General features: G+C 44.5%; 1 protein-coding gene across 1 annotated transcript in view; it reads right to left on the reverse strand.

The window, feature by feature from the left end:
* The window catches only part of AGBL1 (AGBL carboxypeptidase 1), a gene marked incomplete at both ends in the record, with an annotated part of 577,244 nt that extends 572,967 nt beyond the window's left edge, over positions 1-4,277 (reverse strand). The window contains one exon of the mRNA XM_082618728.1: positions 4,227-4,277. Within this exon, the coding sequence (XP_082474854.1) occupies positions 4,227-4,277 (51 nt within the window). The remainder of the gene's footprint in view (positions 1-4,226) is intronic.
* Positions 4,278-14,103: the final 9,826 nt, after the last annotated feature.

Raw genomic sequence — 14,103 nt, forward strand, 5'->3', positions numbered from 1 at the left:
ACTGTTACCTTCCTTTATCAGGAGTTATTTACCCAAATATCAATACAGGATGTGGAAGATTATTTTAGTTCTATTATGAAGAATCCATAACCTCTCAGTCTTCAGGTTCAGTCAGGTAAGGTAATACCCTCAAAATAAAGAGTGAGTGGGTATTCCCTAGGTCATGTAAGCACCGGAGACCAGTGAAAAGACCTTGGAGTGACAAGATCCTCTTCACATCTCTCCTCTAGGGATTTATTAAGTTTCTTCCATTGAGCCTTGAGTGGCTTATGAGGGTCAGTGTCCTCATCTATAAGACAGACCAGCCACATCCCCCTCACAGGTGGCACAGACAGTGACGTTAGGTAATGAACGTGAAAATCTGGCATAGAGTGGACCCTGAATCAATGTTTATTTTTTCCAATCTCTGAGACCAAGGAGTTTAAGAAACTGTGAAAGCAACAAGGTCTTAAAAAACAAAACACTATATAAGGTCATCTCCCCACTCCCAGCTCAGCACAGGGCTCCATGCCTCCATTGCCCCCTTCATCGTCCAGTTTGACTGGCACCAAGTCATTCTTTAGACACTGACAGAGGCTATTTCTTGCCAATTTTGTCCCTTTTCCATTGGGCACTTGTCCTTTGGGCGTTTTTCTTTTTCTTTGTTTCTACTGCTGCTTGAAATTAAGACAGATTTCAGTCTTAATTTAATAAGTCCTCCCTCTCCTGGTTTATTTCCATGTTTGTCTTGAGGTTGAGGCAGAAGTCTCCAAAAATAAAAACCTCAGAAAGCCTCAAATTTCACCAGCAGAGGAATCCTGTGATGTTTAGAAGGTCTGCACAATGTTTACTATCTAAAAGGAAAAGTCTTCTCTTGATTTTTCCAAACCCTTCTGTTGATGTCCAAAGGGAAAGCTCAGTTTCTGCTTCACCTAGCCCCGTGTATGTACAATAGATGGATATTCCTACATCCGCCGTGGAAAATTCTAGAAAGGAAATTTTTAAACACATGTTTTGGAAACAAAACTCTCAAGTGCTATGAATGAAACATATCAGTCATCATTCTTCCGCCCATCCCCTCCTTGCAGCCCAGGGGCTGAAATCATCTGTTGTCTTGGAAATATCCTTGGAGGAACAAGTCCAAGGGGAAAAGTGGAGCTGTCACCCCCTCCAGGTTTTCTATTATCTAAGCTCAATGTTAACTCAAGACAGGAAGCCCCACATCCTGCAGCCTCGTTGGCAATCCATAATAGATAATGTTCCTGGAGCCCAAGTTGAGAAATGAAGCTTTGCTATGCACATTTTGGCCAAGATGAAGAACTGGGATTCAATTTGAGCAACTATAACATAAAATAATAAAGTGCAAATGCAAGCAGCAAAAATGTGCCCATATCACAGCTCAGAGTGTGCCAAAGCTGACCAGAAAATTATACATTTTTCATGTTTTGATAAGGTACTTAATTGGCATTTTGTGGGACACCACTGGGTGAGGGCTCCCAGGATCAGGGCTGGCATGGAGCCCACATCCTGCTACCCTGGCAGCTTCCCATCTTCCCCATTAGCTCAAACCACATGGAGAAATGAGAGCAGGACGAATGAGACACCTTCCTTTTTTCCAAGTGTATTGGAGTCCACCCAGGAAAAAAGCAGGGCAGGTTGATGGCAAGTGTTCCCAGCCTCTCCACTGGGTACTCAACTGGGGAAATCATAAAAACCAGAGTCATTTGAACTGCCATTTATAGTTTACAAGCACTTTTCAAATGGGTTCTCTTAATCCTGGCACAAAGGGCTGAGCAAAGTATTTTTATTGCCCCCCTTTTACAAATCTAGAAATGAGGGCTCAGAGAGGTTGAGGGACTTGCCTGAGGATTTACAGCCGGTAAGTGCCAGAAATGGGGCGGGATCCAGTTCTTCCTGTCTCTCATCTGTGCTCTGGGCTGTCTCCCCCTCTTCACCCAGGCCCTCATGAGTCAGTCTGATTTTCTGCCTCAACTAAAATGATAAAAGTCAGGGACTTGGAAAATGTCTGGGTAGAAATCTGATTCTCATACTTTCAGGACAGAGATAAGGCTGTGTTTAAGTCAGGGTAGGAAAAAAAAATCAATTACTCCTTTCCCATCGGTACAGGAAAAGATAATAGGCAGAAAACTGATATTTCTTAATGATCTAGTTTATTCTGTCATTGTGGCCCAAAGAGGCAGAGTGGTGATGCTCTGGAATAGGGGGATTTCTACTATCATATCATGGGGACATTGTCACCCCTGTGCTTGCTCTTTCTGGTCATCTGATATCTCTTTCTCCCTCCCCTTCGCAATGTTCTGGGGTGCTCCTGAAAGATATGGGAAACTCATATCCTGAGCTCACATTCTGCTCAGACATAACCACTGTCTTCCACAGAGGTTTGAGTAGCAGTACAAAGCCTTCGGTCTCTCACCTTTGTGCACAAGGAAAGGAAGACTGGCTTGAATCCCTAAGACCTTTGGGATCCCCGATCAAAAAAGCACTTCAGCTAAGCCCTTCTCAGAAACTCTGCCGGGTTTAGTCCATGGGGATTGGGGATGGGAGTGGGGCATGAAACCCATCATGAAACATCATTCCATGGCATATCTGCTCCAGGTTCTCTTTTTAAAAATTATGTCAGGGTTCTGACTTCTACTCTCAAGACAGAAACCAGGTTCAGGCAGGCACTTGGAGAGGGCTGGCTCAGGGCTCAGCCAGGAACCCAAGTCAATTCCACCACCAGATTCTGAGATCAACTAGAGCGCACAGGGGAAGCATGTTCTGGTTATTTTAGTGTTCTGGTTAATTGGGAACTAAGCAGGGTATATTGAACATAATTAAATCTTTCTTTGATGATTGAGAATCTTGCAATGCCCTGGAACAATCATTCTAAATATCAATTAGAAATCCCCACGGGTAGGAAGACAGGAGATTGAGTTCATCCTGCAGTGACTTCAAGCCAAATGTAAATTAATTTTGAGGTCCACTCCCACCCCCAACACTCCTAGCCCAGAGGCATTCTTGCCTCTGATGCATCAGATAGAATGAGTCAAAGACACCAGGTCCAAAGGATATTGAAGTTCTTTGGTGCTAGTCCCATTTCCCCTATTAAGTGGTTAAGTGACCTTAGGAAGCTATTTCACTTCTGAGACTCAATAGCCTTATCTGTGCACTGGAAGGTTGTATTTATTGGTTCTTCAACTTTTTATGGATATACATTTCCTTAAGAATCTGAGCAAGACTAAGCTTTTCACAGCTGGGAAGTATGCACGTAAGTGCAAAACATTTACATTCTAAATCACGGGGTGAGGGTCATGGAGACCCTTGAAGCCCATCCTCTTATGATACCCGTCCATGGACTTCAGGTTTAAAATCCTGGAGGAGAAGATCTCTTAGCTCCCTTTGAGCCCTGGCATTCCCTGCATCCGGTTCAGTGCAAGCATCTACCCAAGTCTATAGAGCAGTGGTTCATTGACCTTAGTTGCACTTTGAGACCACCCGGGGAGTTTTCAAAACTCCAGTGCCCAGGTTGCTCCCCAGATCAATTAAATCCAAATTTGGATAAGTGGGCGTCAGCATTTTTTTAACATCCTCCGGGAGTTTCTAATCTGCAGACAGGTTCACAAACTCGTGCTCTGGGATAGGAATTCTCAAAATTAGGAGTGAACAGAATCACGAAGAGGGCAAGGCAGATTCCAGGGCCCCTGCCCCTGGTGACTGCGGTTCCTTCCGGCAGATCCGCCTGAGAAGATGCACTGTCCGCAGGCATCCTAGGTAATTCCGACTCAGACCACCCTTTGGGAACTTGGAACCAGCCATTCAGCAGAAGCCCAGAGGAGTCCTCTGCCCCGCTGCCCCCTCCGTCCTAGGCAGTTCTACGTACCCACCCCCAAGGCTCCTGCCCTGCTCAGGGAGAACGTGAACAGGTTTACTTTTGCCAAACGGCCTTTTTCTCCATCTTTCTCATCTCGAGCACACCTGGATCTTTTCGCCTGAGTATCTAGCCCCACCGGGTTCAATAACTGAAGCACAGCACTCATCAACACCGTCAGGTTTAATATTTAAACAGCACAGCATCACTTAGGTCAGCCTCAAGGTGAGAGCTGCTGCTGACTCCGGTGTTCCTGCTGTTTAGCAAACCAGGCCACTGGTGCCAGAGGGGACTGCGGGGAGAGCCCGGCGCCGAGGCAGGCCCGGCCCGCAAAGACCCAGCCAGTCGGGTTCTGCAGCTCTCCGCCTCTTCCTACCTGGAGCGTGTGCAGCAGGACCTGCAGCCCACTGGCTTCTTGTTCTGCCATCACGTCCTCGGGTCCGGGGGAATCGGCTGCCTGAGGCCAGATCGGGGCTGGAGAGGCAGCGGCTTGCCAAGCTGACCTCGCTGCCCGCCTGGCGGGAGACTGCTGCACAGGGGGAGGCCTCAGCTGCACATGCTGCCGAGTGTGAAGTGACTGCACTGTAACCCTAGCCCTCGGCCCAGGCGCGGGTGCCCCCCGACTCCCACTGTGGGGATTAGGTGAGCCCCGGCCCGGGGAGGGCCGAGCATTTGGGCGCGGGGGTGGAGAGGGCCCTGGTGTGAGTCACTGACCCACCTCCAGGCCCATGCCGGAGCCACCCTGAACGGCTGACAGCATTCCCAGCTGACCTGGTCAGACTCCCTGCAGAGGCTTGCTCGGCCCTCCCCGTTGGTCCCCCGTTCCTTTATTTTGGTGTGTTGCTGGCTCCCGGGTAACAAGAGCCTGGAGAGCGCTTGCACAACCGTGGCCTTGCAGGGCACAGGAGCCCAGGGCTCCCTGAGGTCCCAGGCTTAGGGACTGGAGCTCTGGCTGAGAAGGAAGGGAACGGCTCTGAATGTTTTCTACTAACTGGGTCCCTTATACAATAACCCTATCGAGGTGGTACTATTCTTACCACCCCTGACCCCCTTTTACAAATGAGAAAACCCAGGCACAGAGCTGTTAAGCCACGAGAGCAGAGCTTAGGAGTGTATGCCCGGCCTCCCATAGGTGAACTGGTACCAAAGCACAAACACTGACCATTACACCATCCTGCCTCTTGCCGCTGCAGACGCACTGATCAAAGTAATGAGGGCCGGGAGCCCCGTCCCCTGCTTCAGGGAGAGTGGATGCCCTGGCTGATTTCCTCCAGACCAATGCAGGATCCATCATCTCTTTCTCTGTCTTCTGCTCAGAATGTGTCAGAAGAGTTTTAGTGGCTATTTGGCCACCTAGCCCCCTTCCCCATGTCAACACCTAGGTGTCTTGTAGTCCTTTAGATACTGGCTTCTCAGAGTGTGGTTGGAGCATCACCTGGCAGCTTGTTAGGCTCCACCCCAGAGCTCCTGAATCAGAATCTGCATTTTCACAAGATCCCCAGGGGATCCATAGCTGGTTAACAAAATTACTAGAGGATTAAAGTTCAGGAAGCCCCAATTTTGACCACATTGATGACATGGCCACAAACAGTCCATGTGTTCGATGCCTGACAATTTTTGTCCCTATCCCTAGCACCCAGCAAGCTCCAAGCACAGTTTTCGCGTGTGAAATTGGAGAGTGAGCTCATTGAAGTTCATGACCGACAGAGAGCAAGCTAGGCAAGAGGGCCTGGACTCACAGCCAACACGCTCGTGCAGAGTTCAGGGAGCTTTTGTGAGCATCAAAGCATCCAGCTGGCAGCTGCCCAAGCCCATTGTGGTGACCGAGGAAAGGGAGTTTACATTTCCTGATCCTACTTGGCTGAAATGTTCCCAAGTCAGGAGACAGACAGCATCTCAAGTTATTCCCTCTCAATGCTAAGCCTGGCAAGCCCTCAAATTCAAGGACGAAATTCATGTGCGTCCTGCCATCCAGAAACTTCCACCCTTAATGACTTTAAATATGAAGACCTTCCATGCAGGGAATGGACTACAATATCTCATGTTTATAGAGCTTGGGGGGTGGGGGCAGCTGATCCCTACACTTCCCACCACCTCTGACGACAGGAGGGAAGAAATAAAGGCCCCGTAAGGCTTTCTTCCTTCTGTGAGGTGTGGAGCTTTTCAAGGCACACATTCTGTGATCCTTTAAGGTCCAGGGATGCAGGGAGGACTGAACTGTCCCATGTCATGACCTTAAGGGCAGATATCCATGCCCCTCGGCTGCAGGATAAAGAAAAAAGAGAGGGAGGAAGGAAAAATAAAACCTCCCTTCCAACATATATCCCAAAAATAGTTTAAAGAAAAAAGCCACTTGGGGGGAGGGATACACTGGGAGATTGGGATTGACATATACACACTACTATATATAAAATAGATAACTAATAAGAACCTGCTGTATAGCACAGGCAACTCTCTACTCAATACTCTGTAATGGCCTATATGGGAAAAGAATCCTTAAAAAAAAAGAGTGGATATATGTATATGTATATGTATAACCGATTCACTTTGCTGTACACCTGAAACTAATACAACATTGGAAATCAACTATACTCCAATAAAAATTTTAAAAAAAGAAAAGAAGAAGAAAAAAGCCATTTTGTAGTGAGAACTCACAAAAACAACCTCTGAGGACATAACTAAAGGCACTTTTGTGGTCACAGGCCCTTATATTAGCATTGACGTAAAATCGGCCCCATTTGAACAGGGTCTCGGTTCAGCTCGCTGGAATTGTGTAGGGCAGAGGCAAGGTGAAAACCTTATACATAAAGCGATCACTCTCTTCTACTCAGTGACCCCTTTCCCCTGCAGCACCATGAACCCTATTTTCAGTAAGAAATAAGGAGTGGGCTCCCTCCGTCTCACATGCCCAGCTTGGATGCACTTCCCCATCACCCCTGACAAAGCTCCATCTTCTGGGGAGTCATCACCCACTTGCCCATGTGGATACACATGGATGCCAAACAAGGAATAAAGTGTTGGTTTTGCCCTCTGATTTTCTAACAAAATTAGGTCTCGCCTCTAGCTTGTTTCAGCTCTCCATCATACCTTTAGCACATTCCTCTCTTGCTCCCTCAACACTTACACCTCATCATTGCCCCGGAGAGACCTTAACAACCCTGCTCCCCTCTCCAGCACAACCTCCTTTACTCTCAAGCTTTGAGAAAACCCCAGCAGTGCCCCCATCCTAACCTCCCTCTCCTGGATTCTATCTTAATGAGACTCCAGTTCCATGAGTGGGCTGATTTATTCTGGCTGGAGTATAAATGGGTGATAGTAGCTTAGTGTGCACATCCCCATTAGTATTTGAATTTCAGCAGGGACTTTTTCCTAAAAGGCAGGAGCTGATACCCAAGCTTGGAATCCTCCTGGGCAATATAGGTATCCAGAGTAGATTGAAATGAGCGCTCATTACCCACATGGGGTAGCCAACAGGGGAAGGTCTGACCCTAGGGAAGCTTAGGGAGGATGTTACTTTGTGTGGAATAGAAAGACCTTCTTACTTTCTTCACTTCATACCTTTTGAAGAAGGCATTTAGGGAAACTCAGATAGAACTCAGCCCTCTGGCTTCAAAGAAAGATACATTTAATGTGGTCCAGAGATTCCTGTTGCAGTTTCAGGAGGTCTCCAACACCACCTCCTGGTCCAGTAATTCACTAGAAGGACTCACAGAACTCAGCAAAGCTGTTATACTACAATTAATGATTTATTATAGCAGAAGGATACAGATCAAAGCCAGCAAAGGGAAGAGGCACACAGGCCAGGGTCCCAGAGAGACCAGGCATGAGTGGCCAGTTATGCTCACCCAGGATATTGTGTGGACAATGCTTACTTCTCCCAGCAACAGTGGGTTCCAGCATGCACAGAGTGTTGCCAACCAGGGAAGCTCACCTGAGCTTGGCTGTCTAGGGATTTCATTGGAGGTTGCTCGTGTAGACATGACTGACCTTAGTCTCCAGCCCCTCCAGAGGTCAAGCTGACACCATGTGGCCCAAGGTCCCCACCTAAATTATATTGTTTACACAGTCTATCTAGCGTGGCCCAAGTCCCCCAGGCAAACAGACACTCTTCTTAGGCATCACATTCCAAGGACTTAAAGATCACCTCTCAGGAGCTGGGCAAGAGCCAGAACTTTATTTGCACAAGGTTAATCCTCTACTGCACACCTACCCTCTTCTCCCATAATCTCAGGCTCAAGAATCTCATAATATCTCGTGAATAAGCTGGAGAAATAAGCACCAGCCTGTATAATTAGGAGGACCAGATAGCTGGTAGAATGTCAGTACTCAAAGAGTGGTGATTAATAAATTGATGCTGATTCAGAGGGAGTTTCCTAATAGCATTCAGAGAGTTCCCCTGGCTCTTCCTATTCAACATTTTTTCTCAGTGACTTGGATGAAAATACAAACTGCAAGCTTATCAGATTTTCTGATGACACCCAATTGAGAAAGATACAAATATGTCAGATTACACAGTGGGATCCAAAAAGATTTCAGCAGCCTTGAGTGATGGGCCAGATCCTACAGGATGAAATATAACAGAGCCAGGTGGACGCTCCTTCCCCTGGATCCTCAACACCAACTGTGCAAAAATAAGGTAAGATACTTGGCAAAGCAGTGTTGAACAAGGAAAGGCTTGGGAGTTTAGCCAGAGAGGAGAACCATATAACTGTCAGCATGGTCCCCTACCCCAAAGTGTTTTTTCAATCTAATGCCATCATCTTTAGAGGGGGATGAACATTGTATCTGTAACCAGGATGGAAGTGAGGCTGCACTGAGGTCCCACCTGTGCAGGAGCTCAGCACAGTCCCTAGCACAGAGGAAGTGCCCATCAATGAGAGCTATGTGTTATTATTATTATGGACATCACCAACAAAAAGGTCATAACCACAACAGAGGAGACCCGAGTCCTGTTCAACACTGCTTGGTCTCCAGATGCATGACAGCTGTCGCCAAGGCCGGAAAAGATGTGGAGGAGGGCTGGGTTCTGAGGGCAAGAAACAGAAGCAAAGGGTGGAGCTACGAGGAGCCTGATCTGGGGCAGGTGCAGAACTGTCCTGAGCTGGTTCAGGACGCGAGGGGCTATTTCCCTGCCCAGCAGGGACTGAGAGACCGTTTGGTCAGAAGGTTCCAGAGAGAATTCCAGGACTGGGTGACTTTAACAGGCCCTCTGTTCAATGACTTGATAGGGTGAGGAGAAAGAGAGGTGCTCCCTGGCTCCAGGTCATACAGCCAGGAGATGGCAAAGCTGGAACTAATTCTCCCGTCGAAGCTGCCCTTTAGAATGTGGCCCACTGTCCCAGGTGGCACATGCAATGATTTGGGTGGAACTCAGATAAACAGTTTACATTTCAATAGATAGGTTTTATCTCAGCCTGTATTGGAAGAAATATCTAATTAGCACAATAAAACCATGTTTTCTCTGGTATTCATTCTCATGATAAAGATTAAAGTTTAAAAGTGAGTCAATGTTCAAAACTATAATTCAAAAACATACATGCACCCTTATGTTCACAGCAGCACTATTTACAATAGCCAAGACATGGAAACAACCTAAATGTCCATCAACAGGTGAACAGATAAAGAAGATGCAGTATATATATACACAATGGAATACTACTCAGTCATAAAAAAGAATGAAATAATGCCATGTGCAGCAACATGGATGGGCCTAGAGGTTCTCATACAAAGTGAAGAAAACCAGACAAAGACAAATATCCTATGATATCACTTACATGTGGAATCTAAAACATGACACAAATGAACTTATCTACAAAACAGAAACAGACTCATAGAGAATAGACTTGTGGTTGCCAAGGGGGAAGAGGGTGGGACAGGGAAGGATTAGGAGTTTGGGATTAGCAGATGCAAACTAGTATATAGAGAATGGATAAACAACAAGGTCCTACTGTATAGCACAGGGAACTATATTCAATATCCTGTGATAAACCATAATGGAAAAGAATAAGAAAAAGAATGTATATATGTATAACTGAATCACTGTACAGCAGAAATTAACACAACATTGTAAATCAACTGTACTTCAATAAAATAATTTTTTTTTAACTGAGTCAATGTTAAGAAAAACATCTAGGGAATAGTACACATGGCTCTCAGACACAGCAAAAATCTAGAGGGAGGAAAGTTAATAGCTAAAATTATAGAAGGATCACATTGCTCCACACTTCCTGTCTAATATTCAGCTTAGATGATCTTTTCCCTAATCTTACAGTGAGACCAAATCTCCCTCAAATTATAGCTAACACCCTCCTTCCTCAGACACATTTTAAGCTGATTAATATAAAGATGTACCCAAGCCCACACATGTGACCAATCTACCTATCATGGTGATTTACATGTAATGTTACTATCTTTAAGCTTTCCAGTTCATGCTCTGGTTTTCTTCATTTTCACTTTCCTGATTTTTCCTGCCCTATCTCCAGCACACACGTGTGTGTACACACTGGTGCCTGCACACGTGGACACACACATTGTCTGCAACCTTCTGCCAATCAGAACAATGCTGCCTTGACAAAACATCAGAGAGGTGATTGTCCCTACTGACACTCAAAAGATTTCCTTCCCCTTCTAATGCATGAAATTCCTAAGGGGGCTGGGTGGGGGCAGAGGAGAAGAAATCTGGGTCCAAGAGCTGGTGTTCTGTGTACATTAGCTAATGGAATCCTTGTCCAAGCCCTTTGAGTCAGACATTATTCCAGATTTAGTTTCCAGATGAGAAAACTAAGGTTAAATTATGTGAGGGTGTTGTACAGGGATTTGATCCTGGGTCCATCAGCCCCCATGGCCCTGCCCTCCAACGAGAAGAGAGGCTGGAGGTGCAGAAGTCCCAGAAGGGAAGTTCTCAATGAATTTACATTCATAAATGACAAATGTGGATTCTTTCCTGAGCATAGAGGAGACTGTAGGTAAGAGGAGGGAGCACCCTGCAGTGAGCGTGTGAGTGCAGCCCCAGGAGTCTTAGCTGATCTAGAAAGACATAGTGACCTAGATGCACACGAATACAGGTACCTCAGGCAGAAGCGGAGGCCTGAAAACAGATTTCCTTCCATCACTCAACCTGGGACCAGCCCTCTGACAAGCCTCTCTCCACGCTAAACATGGAACACCTGGGATCAAACTTCTGCTCCCTTGCCTATTAGCTATGTGACTATGGGAAAGTCATCTAAACTCTCCGTGCCTCGGGTTTCTCGTCTGCTAAATGGGGGAATGATAATGCCTACCTCATAGGGTTGCTGGGAGGATTCATTGGAATAGCACAGTGTTCTTAGCACAGTGTGTGTCATCTAGTAAGCCCTCTGTACATGCAGATGTGATTGATATGATTATGATTACCTTTGTTACAGATTCAATAATACCTACCTCAAATAATTGGTAGGAGGATTAAATGAGCAAAAATATGTGGAAATGATTAATGTAAGGTGATGAATGATGGAAATTATTAAGCACTGATTGACTGGACTCCTAATTTAGGAGGGTACTGAGTAGAGGAAGTGACTTGACACCCATATTTCCACCCAATGAAGAAAACTGTTTTGAGTTCTCATCAACCCTAAGCATCTCTGAAATGAACTCCCATCACTACAAGACACCTGCACAACAGCAGGCCCCAAAAAAGCCTGCAGCTGCCCGAGCTCAGATACCAGACAAAGCAAAGGAGATGCAGACAAGATGTCAACATCCTTCGGGCTGGAGGGATAGAGAGACACAGCACCACCTACCATGGACAGGGGCCCAAGGCAAGCCAAACCTGCAGGAGACATGGCTTCAGCAACACTGGGTATTTTGCCCTTTGAGCAAGGACTAATTCGGACATTAAAGGTGAATCTCAGCCACCACCAGACCTGGTGACAAGAGCAGCACAGGACATGATAGAGTGAGGCAGAGAGAACAACTCCAGGCAGCACCAAAATCAAGACTGTTCTCCCAGGTGTACAAGTAAGGAGATACTACCCTTTGAAATGGGGAAGAACTGAATCTACTCTATTCTCTGTATAGAGTGTTCTAGACAGCTCTGTCAAAAATTGTATATTGTTCTCAACTGACCGTGAATTTGGCCATTTTTCACCAACCCATAGACAATCAGAGAACTATTCAAAGATTGTCAGCCTGGGCCACTTCTTATCTGGCTGTTGGATTCTGGGGCCCAGAGTGGACAAAACAGGTAAACGACCATCCTTGCTGAATATTTCTGGCATAAATTTGAAGCTCAAAACTAACAATAAGATGGCTTCCCTTAGCACTAGGAGAACATTGACCACCCCTCACTCAACTTAATCATCAGAATCCTTAGTCCTGTCTATCCAAGACTGAAAGACACTCATCACTAACTTTTCTTATCTGTGAATCCTGATCTACTAAACAGGGCATCCAGGTGATAACTGAATTCTCCTGCATTGTCTTAGAATGTTCTTCCCTTCCTTCTGGTTGATGTGCAGCAAAATCCAGATCCTTCAGGAACTATGGGGAAGGGTGGGATACCAAAGCCATACTAGAGGATCTGCCTTTTTAGAAGAGTGAAGAGGGTTTCATTGGCAGCTGATTCATCCTCCTTCTCTTAATACTGCTTTTCCTGCCCCCACCCCAGCCATGCATCCCCACCACCCAAGTCCGCATCCCTTTGCCATTTGATGTGGAGTGATACGGATTATAATTACACTTAGTGTAAGCTAACCCGGGAAGGTGACTATATAATGGTCTGCTTCCACAGGGAGTTTCTTGTGAACCAGGTAAAGCCTTGCTTTACAATGTGATCTTTTTAGACAGGCTCAAGGATAACTACCTGGTTTTATGTTGATTATGTTTTCTGTTAGAAAAGAATAATAAGCATTTTTAAAATCTTCCAAAGTTTTCTCAGACAGACTTTTCTTAAGTTATTCCAGAACCCCAAAGTGATGTTATGGCCACGAAAAGGATCACTGGTCCCAGTAGCAAATACATGCTAGTTCAATTGAGTTATTTCTATCAGAAAATGTTAGAAGGATAATTGGCTCTGTAATAGTCCCTATTGTTTTTTTTTCACTTCATTAATTTCTGCTCTTTATAATGTCCTTCATTCTACTTACTTACATTGATTGTATTTTTCTAGCTTCTTAAGGTAGAAACTTAGATCAATGACTTTAAATTTTTCTTCTTTGCTTGTATAAGCATATAAATCTATAAATCTCCCTCTATGTACTGCTTTAGTTACATCCCACAAATTTCCATGTGTTTGTTCATTATCATTCTATTCAAAATATTTCTAATATTTGGCATATGTGTTATTTAGACATGTGTTGTTTAATATACAAATATTGGGACTTCACCAGAGTTTCTATTATTATAAATTTAATTTCTGGTTAATTCCAGTATAGAGAGAAAATGTATTCTAAAAGATTGTAAATTTTCAGTCTTTTCAAATTTTTTAACACTTAATTTTTGACCCAGCATTTGATCTATCTTGAAGAAAATTTTCTGTTTATAAAAAGAATGTATATTCTGCAGTTGTTGGATATAGCATACTATAAATGTCAATTAGGTGAAGATACAATATTGTTCAGATCTTCTATATCCTATGATTAAAGATTTATCTATCTCTACCTTTAGTTCTGTAAATTTTGGCTTCATGGATTTTTAAGTTCTGTTAATAGGCAACTACACATTTATAATTGCTATGTCCTTCTGATAAATGGACGCTTTTATCTTAATGAAATGTTTCTATTTTTGGAAATACTCTTTGTCTTAAAGTCTATTTTGTCTGATATTAACATAGTTACTCCAGCTTTTTTATGCTATGGTTTACTTGGTATAGCTTTTTTCATCCTTTATTTTCAATCTATCTGTTTACACTTAACATCATTTCTTATTCAAATAATATATTGGTGCCTTGCTTTTTTATTCAGCCTGACAATCTCTGCCTTTTAATTGGAGTGGTCCATTTACAGTAAGTCCCCTACATACGAACCTCCAAGTTGTGAACTTTCAAAGATGGCAACATGCGTTTGCATGTCTAATCACATAAGTTAGTTCACTTGTCTGGTGTACATTGCCACATGCGTGCATCTTCTATAAGTGGTTGTGCTTTTGTGTACTTCACTATACAGTACTATTGTTTTGTGTTTGTTTTTTATGTATTATTTGTGTGAAAAGTATGATAAACTTATTACAGTACAGTACTGTATAGCCAATTGTGTTAGTTGGGTACCTAGGCTAACTTT

The sequence above is a fragment of the Mesoplodon mirus genome (assembly GCF_964341445.2).
Source record: "Mesoplodon mirus genome assembly, chromosome: 4".
NCBI lineage: Eukaryota > Metazoa > Chordata > Mammalia > Artiodactyla > Ziphiidae > Mesoplodon > Mesoplodon mirus.